At 37.6% G+C, this 18,831-nt stretch overlaps 1 protein-coding gene across 1 annotated transcript; it reads right to left on the bottom strand.

Moving 5' to 3' along the window:
* Positions 1-256: 256 nt before the first annotated feature.
* Positions 257-18,521, bottom strand: Anxa1 (annexin A1). The gene is made up of 13 exons (XM_055613893.1): positions 18,360-18,521; positions 12,591-12,670; positions 12,388-12,496; positions 11,720-11,814; positions 10,852-10,965; positions 10,100-10,190; positions 8,087-8,166; positions 6,901-6,957; positions 5,274-5,367; positions 4,429-4,524; positions 3,780-3,838; positions 1,720-1,842; positions 257-601 (listed from the first exon to the last, which is right to left on the bottom strand). Exons 2-13 carry the CDS (start codon positions 12,654-12,656, stop codon positions 545-547), a joined length of 1,041 nt encoding a protein of 346 aa, XP_055469868.1. The 5' UTR covers positions 12,657-12,670; positions 18,360-18,521; the 3' UTR covers positions 257-544.
* Positions 18,522-18,831: the final 310 nt, after the last annotated feature.

The following is an 18,831-nucleotide window of genomic DNA, read 5'->3' as shown; positions in this document are numbered from 1 at the left end:
GAGGAAGACAATGCAGCCAGTCCTGAGGATACCTGATAGGATAGGGTCAGATGGAAGGAGAGGAGGACCTCCCCTATCAGTGGACTGGGGGAGGGGCAGAGGAAGAGATGAGAGAGGAAGGGTAGGATTGGAAGGTTATTAGGGAGGGGCTACAGCTCAGAAACAAAGAGAATTAATAAAACTAATTAATAAAACAATAAATAAATTTTAAAAAGTAAAAAAGAAAATCAAACAAGAAAAGCCAGTAACATACCAATTCTCTTATAAAATTGTTTTATTTTAGTCCACATAAACTTCTCTCTCAGGAATGTTACCAAAGTGGCTTGCCTACAGGGATTTATAATTTGGGATAAACATAATTAACAAAACAAGTATTCTCTATTGTACAAAGGTATGATGTAAAACTTATTTATAGTTTATATTATTCAAAGCAGGTAAATAGACTTATCTGCTCAGCCAACTCTCCTACTTAAGCCCATGTAATAGAAGGAAAACAGCAGCTAAAAGTTGTTCTTATCAGCATGCTTCAGAGCAACGAGGATGCCTAGTTTCCTTCACACAGAGCCACCAGGATTTTTTCATAGTCTCCTTTGGTTTCATCCTATTGGTTCAGAAAAAGAGTATATATGATCTAATGTAAAATCATGATAAGTACAAGATATTTGAATTATAAAAGAAGCATAGTTTTTGCAGACTCAGCAACAAAGCAGGTCATACATTACAGTGGATAATATAGCTATGTTTTTATTTCATTAATTAACATTAATAATAAATTTATCAATACAATATTTATTATTAAATTTATTATAAAATATTTATTAATGATAAAATATTTATTAATGATAAAATATTTTATTATTTTATTTATATATTTTGTTTTTTTCAAGACAAGGTTTCTTTGTGTAGTGTTGGCTGTCCTGAGCTCACTTTGTTGACCAGGCTGGCCTCGAACTCACAGAGATCCACGTGCCTTTGCCTCCTGGAGTGCTGGGATGACAAGTATGTGGCTGGGCTTTAGCCATTTGTAAAAAAAAAATCTAAATTAAATGTTCTCCAGAGGGGAATCACCAGCTTTGAAGAAGCAGAACTGTATCTATTCTATATTAGAACAAGTATTTCTAAATATTAGTATAGCATATAATTAATTGAAGTATTATATAATTTGATACCCTACATAAGAAATATCTGAATCGTTCAACAGAAGGAGCAAAAGCTCATTTGAGTTTCAATATTTTAGTTGTTAAATACAAATAATGTGAACTTAAATAATTATCTTTTTATAGGATCAACCTTGACATTTTTATGTGTTTTTTCCAACACTCAACTTGAACATATATTTGAACATTTTACAAAGGAAAAATATTTAGTACAAGCAAAATACTGAAACTTAATTTTCATACTAAACTTTTAATCCTTCAATTTTACTACAAAATAAATCATTATGCATATCAATACTGCCAGGAATTCTGAAATATTCCAGGGTTATTTATGCACAAAAGACTAGTCATTTCTATGTGCCTCAAAATGCACTTAGTTCTTTGGTTAACTAGATTTAATTACATGAAGTATGGTTTATTTGTGGATCATTCACACTAAGAAGTTGAGCTAATCTTATATATGCAATATCAGCTGTAGTACGTCACATCAGCTCTGCTCTTGAAAAATGTTTCATGAAGAACTCTGTTTTATAGAGGTGCTGTTATGAAAACCACAACATACCAGGATGGCTTGGCAAAGAGAGATTCCATACTTCTTCTGGTAGAATGCTTTGATAGTATTCATGTCGATTTCTGAACGGGAGACCATAATCCTGATCAATGTCTTATGGCGAGTTCCAGCGCCCTGTGCAGACAAATCATGGTTTCATTACATGTAGAAAACCTCTCCATGAAGACATTGGGTTTTCAAGAGATATTTCATTTGACCTTCCACACACTATGAATAGAGAAATCACTCTTTTATGTTCTTTTCTTCTCCTTCTCTTTCCTCTTCCCCTCCCTCAGTGTGTGTGTCTTTCTCTCTAATACCACACACACACACACACACACACACACACACATACACACACACACACACGAGAGAGAGAGAGAGAGAGAGAGAGAGAGAGAGAGAGAGAGAGAGAGAGGGGAGGAGAGGAGAATAGAGAAGAGAAGAAAGGAAGGGAGGGGAGGGGAAGAGAGGAGAGGGGAGGGGAAGGGGGAGAAGGGGAGGGGAGGGGAGGGGAAGGGAAGGGGGGAGGAGAGGAGGGGAGGGGAGGAGAGGAGAGGAGACAGAGAGAAGGCAGTGGTAATGAAAGAAGAAACCCAGAGTTATATTAGCAGAGGGTGTTGAGGGTTTCCGCAGCTTTCTAATTGGCTTTTCACCATCCAGTCTTTGCTGTATCTGAACTATGCAATAAGAGCAAAGTGTTTTGTTCCCTGAAACCATAAATCCAACCTATCTAGTTAAAGCATCTCAGTGGTCTCCCACTTCTCTTATAATGAAGCAGCTATCTTATGAGGATATACATTGCCCTGCATAATTCTATAGCCATTTTGACTGCCAAGCTAACCGTACCTATTCTCTTGTAAGAATCCATTCTTTTTAAGTTCCAAATGTACACTGTTTTCCTTTCCTGAGCCACCCGTTTTCGTCCCCTTTCTCTCTCCCTACTTACACCTTACTCTTATATAACCTCACGCCTTTAAGTTTTTTTAAATAAAATTTATTTATTTATCCCTTATATTTTCTTTGTGTGTTCACTGGTGGGCATATGTCTGTGCGTGCACATGCCAGTGTTCATGTGGAGGGCAGAGGACAACTTTCAGGAACTGGTTTTCTCCTTCTACCATGTGGGTCCCAGAGATTGAATTCAGGTCTCAGACTCGATGGCAAGTGATTTTATCTCCTGAGTTATTTCATTGGCCCAAACTTAAGGTTTTAGATTAGATAAGAAAAAGTTATATTGACTTCTGAAGTTTGGTGCATATGTCCTTATTTCACACCCAGCTGTTTGTCATTATTCATCTGGATATTACATGGAAATCAGTGGGCTTATGAGACAGAGAGAAAATTAATTAGTATTCCACTAAGCCTATTGAGCCTGCCCAAATTGATTAAAAATGGAAAACATGTCTAATGTTTCACAGAAGCTTCCCAATATTACTCAAATGGTTAGCTCTTCCCGTCACTCTCTCCTTTTCTTGCGGCTTTGTTATGTCTGGGTTAGAAAGAAAAGACCATTTCATAACTACTGGCTTAAGATCACAACATAGAAGTTCTGGGGCACCTGCACAGCAACCTCCTTGCTGAAGAACATAAAAGTGAAACGGTCGAAGTAGCTCAAATGCAACTCAATACCACATTCTACTTCTCTAACTGCAGAATGACCTCTTAAAAGACTGTTAGTCTGTGGCAGGAAAGACAGCATAATTAGCAAAATGAAAGAAATCTGGGAAGTGGAAGGATATAGAGCTCACAATATCAGTTTAGGTGGGTTGTTAAGGTATCACGTCAATGTACCATTCTTCTCTTGGTGATTCGGGTTTTAAGTGAATTATAAATCACCTGTAAATGCTAGCTCACCTCGTAATCACATATACATAAACCTTTTTAAAAAAATGCACCAAGTCCAAGAAGTTCATTCTAATGCAGTAGCATGTTCCCCTTCGAATGGAATAAAACAGTAATTTTCTTTAAAGAAAATATATAAAATACGATTTTCAAGCAACATAAGGCCATCTGCTCTTCTACATACAGATAATTTCTCCTCTAAATGAATCCTATAAGTAAAATGGTACCTTCATGGCTTCGTAAAGTTTCTCAGCAAAGAAGGCTGAAGTGCTGGTGGCACACTTCACTGTAAGAGATGCAAATGTCAGTTGCAGCATTCATCACAAAATGAAGATACATATTAAAGAAACAGGAAATAATTTTGCCAAAAAGGGTTCTATCCCTCTGCCTAATGTAAGACGTTTGGTTCATTAGAAAAGAGTCACTTTCCATAAGGTCATTTTCAACATTTTTTTTTCTCGTCAATATTCAGTAGTGACTGTACCCTGAGTACAGTCTCCATATCTTGAAGAGCATCTGTCTCATTACAAAGGGCTTCCTAAGACAGCATGGCAGTGCACACCTTTAATTCCAGAACTTGGGAGGCAAAGGCAGGAGGATCTGTGCGTTTGAGGCCAGACTGTTCTACAAAGTGAGTTACAGAACTGCCAGGACTGTTACCTAGAGAAACCCTATGTCAAAAACAAACCAACAAAAGCCAGCCTTCCTATTTCATCATCAGTCTCACATACTGCCCGAGTCTAAAAATACATGCACAGGTGTATCCTCTGCCAGGACTTCATATATATACATATATATGTATATATATATGACTTTTATATAGGACAGAAGTGAAATGCAAGTATACAAGTTCAGGTGAGAGCAACTTCTACAAACCAATGGCTGTGAGGCACTTCTCAATGTCGCCCTTTAGTTCCAGATCCAGAACTTTGTTCATGTCATGTTGACTGTACTTTCTGTAATTCTGAAACACTGAATGGGAAATGGAAGTTAAGATTTGTGTGAAACATCCTGTCTTCTAGTAAACTTTAGCAAAATCAGGGCAACTCGCTCAAGGAGCTCCTTGGGCACACTGAACTTCGATGACAATTGTAAAAGCTATTTGCATGACTCTGCATAAGGTGTCTACTTCATCTTCATATTGCAAGTGCCGGCAATAAGTGCCAGAAATGCCACGTGATGGAGACCTGTACTTTTTTCTATATCAGTATTAATAGTCCTTTCCATTCCAATCTTAGCAAAGCAAATTTATTTTATTTAATATAGAAACTTGTAGTGTTGGTAGACAGCGATTAACTTTGCACTAATCTTACACTTTGCTAACTATTAACTCTTAACCTTTGGGAATTTAGAGATTTTTTTAAATCTCTCTTATTTCTGGGCTGTCTACATATTCTTTTCATCATCTAGACCCTTGGGATGTTTCTAATTTATTTATTGTTTCATTTCTTATGTTTTGTTTATAGCTCTTCTCCTAACTACTCCAACACATTGAAAGAATAGAAACAGTAAAAATTAATGGTTTCCCTCTACAAAGTATGTTCTCAGTAATGTGAAGAGTGGCAGTTAGAACTGACCAATATGTGTACAGAAATAAGCGGTCAGCAGCACTGCATTCATTTGCTACAGAAAGACTTTTTATTTCCTTCCTCTCACTTGTCCTCCATAAGCAACATTTAATCTTCTGTAAACACTTCCCATAGAAACTAATTTCTTGTTACCTTTGCGAAGATGAGGATAGCTTCTAGTGGTCAGAATTGTAGTGAACACATTCACATCTGTCCCCTTTCGTCTTTCTCCAGCTTCATACAAAGCCTGTCAAGAAATGAACAAGTCTCCAAGTGGGTTCCCTGGTAAGGGGAGCAGTGACTGTCTCTGACATGAACTCAGTGGCTGGTTCTTTGATCACCTTCCCTTGAGGGGGAAGCAGCCTTACCAGTCCACAGAGGAAGACAATGAAGCCAGTCCTGATGAGACCTGATAGGCTAGGCTCAGAGGGAAGGGGAGGAGGACCTCCCCTATCAGTGGACTAGGGGAGGGGCTTAGGGGGAGAAGAGGAAGAGAGGACAGGACTGGGAGGAGACAAGGGAGGTGGATACAGATGGGATACAAAATATATAATTATACTATAAATAATAAATAAAGTAAAAATAAAGCTAAAAAAAAAAAAGAAATGAATAGGTACATGCGTGACCATGAGCTAAAACGACAAAGATTATATAGGCAGTTATGCTGCACTTAACACAACCAGAAAGGGCAGCACTGATGTGGCCCTTACTGAGTGCGAGAACAACGAAGTGGGCAGTATCTCTCAAGATGTTTTGTGTACATGACAAAATGAGGATACGTTTTTAGAATATATGTTTGCTGAGTCAATTACTTTAAAATCATTCTGCATATAAAGACAACTCAAAGGACTTGTCAGAAAAAAATGTTTTTTTTCTATTCTTCACTACCCAAAGAAATGAATAGCATATAGTACCAATAAATCAAAAACTTAACCACTGCATAGATCTTGCATCTCCCCCCTCTATATACACATTTATTTGCTACTAAAGGATATTCTATTTTGATGCTGTAATTTCTGTATCCAATTTTCAATGTGGAAATTTGAAAGCTGTATAATCTTAGGAAATAATTTAAATGCAATTGTTCCTCCTTTGTGAATGAAAATAATAATTCCTGTCTTTTTGTTACAAGTATGTTCCACTAACTCTAAAATATTAATTTCTATCACAGTCCTGAGCCATACTGATCATGTAATCTCTGTAACATACATAAAAGGCTCTTAATGGAGTAAAATGGAAAGATATTCACAAAGATAAATAAGAGTAGTTTTTAGTACAGGCAATTACACATCATTATTTTTATATGTTTGCACAATTTCTATTAAAATAAAATGTTCATTGTGTTCCTTGATTTCACTTTACTCAGCAACAATGTCCTTTCCCAGTTGGGCATAACAGTAACTGGTTCTAGCCCTAGCATTTGAAAGACTGAGGAAAGAGGATTTCAAATTGGTAGCAACTTACACTCCCCTCTAAGAGGCTGAGCTTACATGTAGTTATGTTCTTACACTATAAGGTCAAAACTTAGACTGTTCTCAACCCAACAGTTATTGAGAAAGACAGACAGATTCTCGTCGTTTTTTCAGTCATTTCTAGCCGATGACAAGATAAATTGGAAACAAAAAGACTATTTTTCCTTCCTAGGCTATTAGAATCTGTGTCTAATAAATGACCATTAAGGAATCACTGGCTTCTCGGAGGACCTGTGGTCTGCTTCCACATGTGGAGAGTAAGAGGGTAGGAAGATTTGCTTCACTGATACTGTGTCAGCATTGCTTACCCTGGCATCTGTATCAGCCAAATCTTGATTGACACCCAAATCCTCACAACGGTCACCCTGAAAAATATCCCACATATTATAAGATTTTTCTGTAGGATGTAATCACAAGAAGAATACTCCATTTTGAGGCTATAATTTTTGCACCCAAATTTCAACTCTTAAAATTGAAGGCTATATAATCTTAGGACATAATTTAAATACCATCATTCTTCCTTTGCAAATAAAAATAATAACCCCTGTCTTTTTTATTACATGTGGGTTCTTATCATACTTAATCTTATCTAAATCACACTTAATTCTCTTAAAATCAGACAATAATCTTGAGGAAAAAAAAAAAGAGTGAAAAGAGCGTCTATCCTTCCTAGCAAGGTTGCAGTAAAGAACACAAGCAAGAGAAAGCAAAGCAAGTTTGTATGACCTCACTTAGTTGTGCTTCTTAAAACACCTGAATTGGAAACAAAAAATACATTGATGATGACCAGATAGTGAGGAGGGTGAGGAAAAAAGGACTAGAGGACTCTGATTAAAGGGCACAGTCTCTAATAGGCAGTGGGTTCTCTAGTAAGGAGAACAGGGGCTGTCCTGACATGAATTCAGTGGCTGGCTCTTTGAACACCTTACTCTGAGTGGGGAGCAGCCTTACCAGACCACAGAGGAAGACAATGCAGCCAGTCCTGGTGAGACCTGATAGGCTAGGGTCGGAGGGAAGGGGAGGAGGACTCCACTATCAGTGGACTGGGGGAGGGGCATAGGAGGAGAGGAGGGAGAGAGGGTGGGTGTAGAAGGGGACAATGGAGGGGGCTACAGCTGGGATACAAAGTGAATAAATTGTAATGAATAAAAAATAAATTAAAGAAAAGTAAGTGCATTGTGGTATAATGATACAGTAAGAGATACATAATTTATAACATAGTAGATATTTTTAAATGACCAGAAGATAAACCTCAAATATCTCCTCTGAAAATGTGGTAGAAAATTAAAATACAAAGACATTATTTTATATTATTAATTGTATATCATATGTATCAAAATATCACATGGTTCCCTTAAGTACATACTAGTATGATTCATCAATTAAGGGGTATTAATTTTAAGAAAAGAGTTTCTCATTCACAGAAAATGCTTACAACTCTAAAATTTTATTAGTTCTAATAGCAAAGAGATTTCCAGAGCATGTAAGTTATACCTTGGCAAGAGAAAGCAGGGCCTTCCGAAATTCTCCAGATGTATCTGAGGTGATGTCTTTAGCTAGATCTCTTTTCAGCTCTAAGAGATAAGAAAAATAACTTTTTTTAAACAAATTATTAAAAAATAAGCCAGGCTTGATGGTGTAAGCCTATAATCGCAGAACTTTGGGAGGAAGAGACAGGTAGAACTCTGAGTTCAAGGCCAGTCTGGTCTACAAAGTGAGTCCAGGACAGGCGAGGCCACACAAAGAAACCCTGTCTTAAAAAACAAAACAAAACAAAAAATAATGCTGATGCAAATGACAAACTAACAAGATCTTACATGTCTGCATTAGCTTATAGGTCATATGGTTGAATGACTCATTTCATATTTTAAAATATTTTATAAGAATGAGGAAACTAGAGCAGCTGAAATGTTAAGACTGTAAAAGATTTTCCTATAGATCAATGGAAAAAAAAAACTGAATACTGTGTATGAAAACTCAGTCGTAAATATTTTCTGACAACAATGAATTGCTTAAGCAAACTTTAGTAAATCATTTTGAAATGTAATATGCCAAAATTTAATCACTAGAATGAATAAAACAGTATTTAATAGGGAAAAAAGCACTACTTGCTTGAATGTTGGCTATTTATTTACCTTAAAATTATAAATCTTTGATGTATTTATCATTTGGTCAATGGCATGTGTGTATGAATTTATTTAAAACACATGTCTATACACATCCATTTAGTTACAAAATTTAGTGCTTTTAATGGAAAAAATGACTGGATTTTTAATGAAATAGATATAGCACCTTAAGCCATCAAATCTTCAGGATCATAGGGAAATGTGGATGGACCTTTGTAAACTCTGTATCATCAAACACATTAATAATTATGTCTCTTGAATTATTATTACTGACAAATGGATGTAAGATAAGTATCAGTTATGGAAAATAAGTGCAGAAAATGTGGTTGAGAGCTTTTCCACTTTGACTCATGTAGTTAATTGAGTACAATGTCCAATGTTGTTTTCCCTGTGTCTTTGGTAGGAGAATCAGGCACAGAGATCCCGAACAAAGCCACATAGTAGTTTAGCAAAGCAAAAAACCCAACAGCTCAGAGGAACTAGAAAATCACCAGAGATGTGCAGCCATCTCCATGTGCAGTGAGGAATGAATCAATTGAGCAAAGGCCTCACTGTACAATGAGCCATCCATAGTCTTTCATAGTCTTTTATCTATCTAGCAGAGAAATTGAATCATTTATACTCTCAGTGGTAAAATGAAGGATACCCAACACAGGATCAGAACAATGAATGGAAAGTGTTCTGATCAGAAATACTTACTCTTATTATGTAGTCTTTTCAAAATTTAAAAAAAAAAAAAAAAAAAAAAAAAAAACACTTGGGAGTTCAGAACATTAGAAATGGTTTCAGAAAATTATTTAAATCCAATCCTCCTCTGTGGCCTAACAGGACTGCTCCTCCCCTGCGGGGGTGGGGAGGTCAAAGAGCCTGCCCTTGAGATCCTGTTAGAAATAGTCCTTGTTCCCCTTACTTTGCAGCCACCTAGGAAGATACCTGATAAAACAGGGTCAAATGAAGGGGGAGGAGGTCCTCCCCTATCAGTGGACTTGGAAAGGGGCTGGGAGGAGAAAGGAGGGAGTGTGGGGTGGGGGAGGGAATGAGGGAGGGGGATACAGCTGGGACACAGAGTTAACAAAATGTAACTAATAAGAAAAATAAAATAAAATAAATAAATAAAATAAATCCAATCTTCTGAATTCAGTCCTGTTTATAACAATATGTGTTCACTAGCTCTAGAAAACATTTTCTAGTAAGGTGCAAGTTGCAGGTGGGTTGGGGCCTAAGTTCTCACTAGCATTTCACCCTGCATTCTGGGGATATGCACCACCCAGGAAGGGACTGTTTTAGAATGTAGGCTTTCTAAATCACATCCATAGCTGGCTTCCAAAAAGTATTTCTGTCTGATTTTTGTCCAGATAAGGCACTCCAACACTGAGCCTACCTTCACTGTAGACTCTGTTAATCTCTCTGATTTCTGCATTCTTTCTTGTTGCCAAAATCTCAATGAGAGTGTCCTCATCTGTTCCAAGTCCCTGAATTTAAAGAAAAAAGAAAATACATTGATTTTTTTTCATTCAAGAGAATCAACTTGTTTTGTCCACACAAAATTTGCTATAATTTCTCATTCAGTCAATTTTGTTCATATTTAAAAAAAAAAAAACTTAAAATATTGTTCTAAAAGTAAGTTTATGTTCAGTATTTTGAGTGAATGAAAAAAAAAACCATAGATTTGACTTACACATTTAAATTGCATGAAGAGTATTAGTTCTAATATTTACTTTTTGTGTATCTCATGACTGATTTGTTAAATTATTAACTTGCTCAGTCTTTGATCTGACTGACAGTCATGCATCCGATAATGAAGGCTTAGTCACACTAGCACACAAATTGGTTCACATATTTCTTAGGAAAGGAGTTTTTCATTAAAAGAGTCATTTAGGGGGCTGGTGAGAAGGCTCAGCTGTTAAAAGCACTCATTCATGCAGAGGACCTAGATTAAATTCCTGACCTCCACATAAGGACCCACAAGTCTCCGTAACTCCAATACTAGAGGATCAAATGCCCTCTTCTGACCGCTGAGAGAACCAGGATCATGGGGAATATGCAGACATACATCCATTCAAGCGAAACATTCATGCAAATAGAATAAATCTTAAAAACTGCTGAACAGAGGGGAGGGGCGGGGTCATTTACCTTCATGGCAGCACGCAGTTCTTCTGCATCAAACTGGGCTGGAGTTTTTAGCAGAGCCAAGACAACCTCCTCCAGGTGGCCTGTAAGGGCTTTTCTCAATGTTTCATCTAGTGCCTAGAAAAACACAAGGGTTAGAATGAGTTCCTAACAGTCTTGTACCTGCTGACACTTCTCGCTGTAGAAATCCTTTGTAATGCCTTCCTTCCATGCTGAAAACAAGCTGGATCCTTAGAATGTCCTCTCCGTCTTTTAATCTAGGGAGATGAGATGAATTTTACTGCATCCAATATTAACTTCCCAAGGAATCCTTTCCTCAGTGTTTCTAATGGGAAAGGAATCACAAAGTTCAAGACGCAAAGCTGTTCCAAGCTTTCCATCGGGCTAGTAAACACTATAATTAAAAAGATGGTACCTTCCAGTTTTCTTATTGCACCAGTTAAAAGTAAGCTATCCGTACTTGCCATGAGAGAAAGTTCACCTGCAATCTAGAGTTGCATAAAATATTTAGATTTCTTCATAAAGCCGCTCATTTTAGTTTTAATGACATACATAAAAGTACTTCAATCAGAACAATTTCTTTGCTCCTCCACAGTAATTTTGATGTCTCTTTTGCATAATTGATGGCTTGCCTCCAACATAGAATATCACCTCTGAATAAACTTTATGGCAAGATGGGCCAATGTGTGAACTGAGTAATTCTGCTACAAAGCGATCCTGTTGCAAGCAAGGAGACAAACACTGTGCTTCCCACCTTGGGAGGAGTGGGTTAACAGCGTTGAGTATAGAAAGAACTGGAAACTGTGCTTCAGAAGCACACAGGAATGCAAAAACGAGAAAACTGAATGTCCGAGTCCCTCATTCTACCCACCTTTCCAGTCTCCTGCAAATATGCTGCCTTGATCTGCTGGCGCTGAGCATTGGTTCTCTTGGTGAGAATGTCAATGATCGTCGCTTCATCGACTCCTGCAATTGACATAAAGTGCTTCATTACCACGGTGCTGCTCAAGGCACAGTCATAGCAAAGCTGAAAACGAGAACTATCTCAGCCTAGAAAATGAATGTCACAGCACATTTCAAGTGGAATAACATGAAGGTACATCTCATTTATTTAAATGGAAGCTAAAGAACCAGTTAATAGTTTCCTGACATTGGTACTTCAAAGGTATATTCAAACTCTCAATGTAATCACAGATGCTGATTTAAGCATTAATTTATACTAGAAACAGGCTGGTAGGATCATTTATTATTGCAACAGAGATTCCATAGCTGATCAAAATTTCCTAGGTACTGAAATGAAAGACAGCTTCCTCTTTTGGAGGCAGAGTCTGACTACACAGCCTATGTGAACTTCAAGTGGCAATCCTCCTGCCTCAGCCTCTCTAGTACTCATATTATAGGAATGAGCTATTGCAGCTGAGGAAATAATTTTATCTCCCCAGGAAAAGACTCTGCATTCCTCGGGTTTGCTTCCCAAGATCCGGTCAAGTATTTTCTATGAAATGTTCAGGAGGAGATTCTTCTATGGGACACACTCACCTTTCACCATGATGGCTTTGTGCAAGGCAGCAACGTCCGCTGAGGGGTTGAAGGAAGGGTAGGGACTCACAGCTGAGCCAGGACCACCTTTGTATGACTTTGCAGCTTGCTATGTATGTGAAAAACATAAATTCCTCACCATTCATTCATCCATGTTAGTGTCTGTTTTAACATGCTAACTACTTCATATTTTGACTACTTACCATATAGTCCTGTTCTTGCTGCTCAATAAAATAGGCCTGCTTGAGGAATTCGGATACCATCGCCATTTTAAAAGGATTATCTGGAAAGAAAATGGATAGGTGCTTTTATATAATGAGGTCAACACCCACAACCACTACCTTTCACACTCAAGACACCGCAATAGAACCACATATGTGTTCTTTGCTGTGATTATTCTTTGGAGCATCATAAGATGTGAGGTTTCAATAGTTTTTAAAGTCTGCTTTTATTATTAAAATGATATGCACAGCCCCTACTCAGAAATGGGGCGTTTTCTTGGTATTTCCAGTCCTGCCCTCTAAGTATCAGAGAATTATAACATGTAATCATAGGGTCTGAAGAGAAAAGCTGTTGATCATGCCCCTAATCTAAAGTCATAGACCACCCGGCAGAAGCTAAGCAGAGGATGCAAAAGTTTTCAATAGATACGTTTGATGTCCTTTGCCTTGTGGAACTTAGATCTGGTCTGTGCACTTTGGCTGAAAGCACAAAGGCTAGGGAAATTTCAGAGGGAACTGCTGGTTCAGAAGAGGCTTTCTTGAGATGAGACAAAACTAACATGGTAGAAAGCTTCAGAGGAAAAAAATACAGGAAATCCCTTCATATTTGATAAGCTGAGTATAGTTTGCTAGAGGAACAAATGTGGATAGAATTTGCAACAAGGAATCTAAAGGTAGGTCCACAGCTCAGAGCAACATGAGGTTTGTAAATGGAAAGTAGTGTGAATAATGTTTGTATTTTAGAAGGATTATTCTTTTGACCATGTGAAATCATGGTAAAGGACAGAGAACCTCTACCATTCAGAACTTTATGCAAGCACCTGCTGAGATCAATTGGGGCTTTTGCCAAAGGCATGTCTAGAGAAAATATGCTCGCATTTAAAAAGCAAAATAATCTGGAGCCATCTATAGGACTAGATCAACTCAAAACTTGATGTATTTTTTTTCTCAATAATGCAGCTTGTTTGTTTCTCTCCTTCTTTTCATTGTTTGCTATAACATTATTCAAATAGGTAAGTATTTTCATGTTTCTTCCAATTTGAGCTGTATAAATATTATTGTTGTACAGTCACACACAATAGAAAAGGCTGTTCTAACAAGAAGCACTTGGATGGTGCTCAGATACACATAAATTTTTGGCAACTATCTTAAAGGATGTTTCTTAAGTGACTCGCATAGCTTACAGCCTGGTAATGTTTGTATTTAATGAGACAAAATAAAGAATGTTAACAAGTAGTCTGTTTTCTCTACATACATGAAATGTCGTCAATGATTCCTTTTGTCTGAGTCCACATTTTTAGGAGCTGGTGTTCAGTGTCTACACTGACCTATCTCTGATACCTTCTGAAGATTGCTCAATGAATATCTTTGAGGAAGGCAAGAAAGATAATCTCTGGGATTCATGGTATGTAGCCACAGAACTTACGAAAAGTAAAATTCATAAGCTGGTCCTTTACTGGCATGTCCAGACAAAGCATTTTGGTCTGCATCTGCTAGAAGAATGACTAATTCCCAAGTAACAAGATTAAATTCCAGAGGAAAATAATGCTCAGAGCAGAAACAGTCAGCACCTGATGACCATGGGGCCTGTTCAAATTACTATTCAGTTGTTTGTATGAGCTTTCACCAAAATACCGAATTCTCTCCCACATCAATAATTCAAAGCTGTTCCCTAAGGTAAATTCATGATGTGCAATCATTCCTGATACTGTACTTCTCACTAGAGTTGAATCTGGTGCAATTGCTGTTGCCACACAACATTTCACATTTCAACTGCCAAGTTGGCACACCGACAGCTTCACAACTCTTCTGGCTAAATTTCAACAATGAGAGTTGCTATCTTGACCCTAGTAAAATGGAGTTCTCAAAATGAATGATCTGATCATTTGCTTTAAAAGAAAAAAAAAAAAAAGCCGAGTAATTTCATTGTTTTCAGTTAATACAGCATAGTTCTTCAAACTGAAGGACAGCATAATATCAACAGTGAGTAAGACAACTCAATGCTCAATAAAATTCTTGGGAATTTGATGAAAGTACTGTAATTTTATGGTTTTAATGCTATTAAAACAACTGCATAGTGCACAGCTTTCTTTTTTAAAACTGAGAAAGCTTAATGAACTAATGATGACTATGTTAATTATATTGTGCAAGAGAACAAGAAGCAGTAGGATGAGCAATTTTCTTGATAAGAGTGTCCCTAGAGAACACAGCTTTGAACCTACACCTTCTGAGCATCCTCACTCCAGCCTGATGTAGGTGCATGCTACAGAAAGATGGTCCAGAAAAGCAAAGCATCCAGAACAGAACAGTCTTCATGAATGTCCACAGAAGAAAGTGGATTCCAGACTCAGCTCCTACCTCTTATCAGAGTTTAAGGACTGTACAGGATGTATGCTGTTCTAAAGAAAATTCATTTTATGACAGCCTACTTAGTGCCAAAGATAATAACCTGATAATAACCTTCATTAATAGAATGGCTTACACATAGAGCACTTTTCAGCACAGGCAGAATGTCTGGTGGATTCTTAGCCCATCTTCCCTGCCTGCTCAGCGCTTAGATTCTTCATGGAAAATTTTGTTTCTTCCATCTTAATTGTTTTACTATAATGTTGTTTTATCTCAACATATATTTTCAATTAGTTAGCAATTAGTTTTTCAATCCAAGTAAATCTTCAGGGTCAAAAGGAAAGAATTCAAAGACAACCCACATGGAAGTTGACACCACTTAACTTTTTTTTTTCCTACTTGATCATCTCTTTTGTGAATATGCAAGGCTATTATGTATTCCTACTTATATACAGATTAAATGGAAAACTTCTAAAATTAGCCTTTTTGTGTATTTATATTTAGGTAGTCTTCTTCATTTTTTTATCTTTTTGAGTGTCCTGGAAGGTGGCTTCCAGAATCTGTGTGGAAAGCAGTGGATTTCCTGGTTTACCAAATATTCCCAGTTTCAACATTGTTTCTGTATTAACTGAAAAGTATAGAATGGAGAAAAAACTTGTTGAGTAACTTACTTATTAACACAGGAACAGTGTCCCTTGAGAAGACAGCTATGTGGCTTATGTCCTGGTGACATGCTAGGACTATCAGTTTCACAATGATATTAGCTGCAATCACTAGCCTTTTTTTTTTTTTTACAAAATAACTTTATCATCATCCTTATTATTTTATACAGGGTGTCGTCTGCAGACAGACATCCTGAGGTTAGTGTCAGTAGTCATAATATAAATATATGCTTTCTGACTACAAAATGCTACATATTTCTTTAAATTAGTGACTAAAGAGATGAGAACAAGACCAATACTAACTGTTATCCATTTGTGGTTCGGATTCAATAACAGAAAATTCGTGGAGATTCAGAGGGTTTCACTGCAGCACAAGAATGTTTATATTCACGTGACTTTGCCTTCTGTACAGTTGTTCCTTGAATACCTGTTTTGTAAGTGCCTCCCACAACTACCCACCTGGAGTAAATAATTAGGCTGTCCAATGGCCACATGAGAAGATAATTAGAATATACAATGACATCACTTTCAAAAGCTATTTAACCAAAGGTAGCTCCTGGGTACTTTGCTTCAGGCTTCTGAGCAGGGAGTGTCTGTTGCCTGGAATGCTCTGACCTCATCTCCACCACTGACTTTGCCTGACTCACTGCTCTTTGATGAAGAGTAAGCATTAAGGGTCCATCAACATCTCTGTGGTGCTTTCACTGGTATTCAGCTCTGCACTGAGGAAACCTTCAAAAGCCTCTCGTCTCTACCCATCTAATAGCCTCACGCCATTAGGTATTATTCTTTCATGTTGGCATCTGCACCTCCAGCAATTTAAGTCACAGCCCATTTATTAGGCATCTCTAATAGCTCACGAAGTACCTAGAATTCTGTAAATCCATAAGCATTATGAAGTATTACTAAATAAACAAATACTGATTATTAAATAAACAAACAGCACATAAGGAAACAGCTACACAGGTTTAAGCAAGGAATTTAAACCCATATTGATAGTATTTTAAATAGAAGAATCACAGTGTCATGATCATTATTTTAAGTTTCTTTAACTTGGAAATCAGATTTCATAAAAATATAAAACTTCAGATGGTTTTCATTTATAAGATTAAAATATTAAAATAAATGTTCTGTAACACCCAGTGTGGCTCTGAAGCACCTGGCTTCCACGTCACCTTGACTACAAAGAGGAGAGAATTAGCCTAAAGGAAGAGAGGTATGGGTTAGACTGAATGAATGTCTGATCTTTCTGATAAATGTGCGCAAATTTGAAGGAAAAAGACATTCAACTTTAAGAACTGTTCATGGTTCATCATTAAATTCTCTTGTTTTGTTCTGACTTTAAATATGTAATAAAGTAACAAATCTAGAGAGAACTCAGTCAGCCCATCCATCTAATATTATGTTCGGATATCAACCTTGCAGATGTTTTTGGTTGAGAAAGTATTTGATAAGCACCTAACTTCGGCTGCTTCCTTAAGAGTGTGGCTACAGTCCTGAAAGCTTCAGTGTCATATCAGGTATATAGGAAGTGTGGGATTCTGGGTTGTGGGGTAACCATGCAAGTTCTGCAGAAGAGGCCGTTTCTGAATCAGGAAACGAGGGTTTTACCACACATGAATAAGCTGAAACAGGCCTTATCTGCAGCTAGCAGAACACATTCCCCTCTCAGTATTAGGGGGCATTGATTTCTCGGGGTTCACACAATTGTAGGCATCTATGGTGAGAAGAAACACGTCTTACTTAATTGGCTCCCATAAAATTAGAAGTTAAGGCATTTCGTTAACATTTTTAAGTGTGTTAAAGTCCTCCGAGGAACATCTGTAGTACACCAAGGGTGTAGTTAGGAATCATCTGCTCTTGCTTTTGCAGTTCAATCCAATGCCATTCAACTTTAGATTTGCCTTTTGTTTTTCTAGGGACTTTACGCCTATAGTTTATGTGAACCCAGATGCCTCCAGGCAGAACAGTTTCTGTAGGGCCTTTCCTGCATTCCACAGAATGATTTAGCTGACATCACCCAGGGGGGAAAAAAAATCTGCTTTCCCCTTAGATTTTCAAACCAGCACCAGAAAAGCCTGTCTATGACGCAGAGATTATAGGGAGGAAATGTGACCACTCCCTGTTTAATTGAAACGAGTAATAAGCGGACCATCTTAAACTATGAGCAAACATAACATTCACTCCAAACGCTAATTAAAAAGGGCCGGGAGACCACTCTGACGTTGGAATTCATTTAAACAGAAATATTTCAGCTATGAAGGCCTTCTATGTTGTAGCAGTTGTTCAGAGTTTGAAACTTCTGGTTTCTTCTGGTTTCTCTGGGACCCCACCTGGCTCCCACCCCAGCACTGAACTCACACAAAGCACACAGCTCTCTGGAAAACACACTTTTTCAAACAGGAAAAATGAAAACCTCATTCTAAGATTGCCCGAGCAGAGCAGGAACACACTTTCTCTTCCCCCCCCCCCCCCCCCGTCCCCCTCTGGTAAGAGAGAAAACTTGCCAGAGTTTCAGAACTGCAATTCTTAGTTAAGAAAGGCAAAACTTTATAATTTTTTACGTCTAAAAGATAAGCACACAGAATCATTTTACAGCAAGATTTACTAAGTGATATTAAATGCAACTATTCATAAAAACTATAGTTGAATTCAGGAGTCCACAACACTTCTCTGCGAACTCACCGGGCTTTGCAGTTTCTACTGCAAGCGGAACTACGGAAAAAAGAAAGCTAAGCCTTACCTTTTATTTTCTTGTCTTCCCAGGAACTGAAGAGAGGCTCTGCTCAGAGGCTTTCAGTCTGGACAGGAAGGGTTGAACTCCTGATTTTATAGGATGTGAACCGAGGCCACACCTAGCAACCAGAAGTTAGTAACTGGCTGTCTTTTGTTTGAAGAAGTGGCTCAGCCCTCTTCAAAACCAAGGAGAAACAAGTCTTGCAAAACTACTCCAGGAAGTAACTCAGCTACAGAAAGGAAAAAGGAAGGTGGATTTTCTTTCTTCCTGCTCTTCCTTCTGTGGTTTTATCCCTCCCAGGAGTGGCAGAATGCAGTAGAGTTTCAGCTATGTTGAACTCCCTGCCCTATCCTAAGGAACTTACTGGAACAACTTTAAAATCAAGCACATTACAGAATTTTTAAAAACACATTAACCACAAAACTAAAAGAACATTGAAGTGGAGAGGGGCCTTGGAATTGATTTCAGTCATAACACT

Source organism: Psammomys obesus, unplaced genomic scaffold (genome assembly GCF_907164565.1).
Source record: "Psammomys obesus unplaced genomic scaffold, mPsaObe1.curated_primary_1811, whole genome shotgun sequence".
Taxonomy (NCBI): Eukaryota; Metazoa; Chordata; class Mammalia; order Rodentia; family Muridae; genus Psammomys; species Psammomys obesus.
The sequence above is the reverse complement of the archived record's forward strand: the minus strand, read 5'-3'. Positions and strand labels throughout refer to the sequence as shown.

Excerpts from the sequence above, each read along its gene's own strand:
- Anxa1 (XM_055613893.1), bottom strand. The coding sequence starts at position 12,656 with ATGGCGATGGTATCCGAATTCCTCAAGCAGGCCTATTTTATTGAGCAG. Across the intron at positions 3,839-4,428 it reads GAAGTGCCTCACAGCCATTG|TGAAGTGTGCCACCAGCACT; the intron begins GTTTGTAGAAGT and ends CATCTCTTACAG. Across the intron at positions 1,843-3,779 it reads AACTTTACGAAGCCATGAAG|GGCGCTGGAACTCGCCATAA; the intron begins GTACCATTTTAC and ends TTGTCTGCACAG.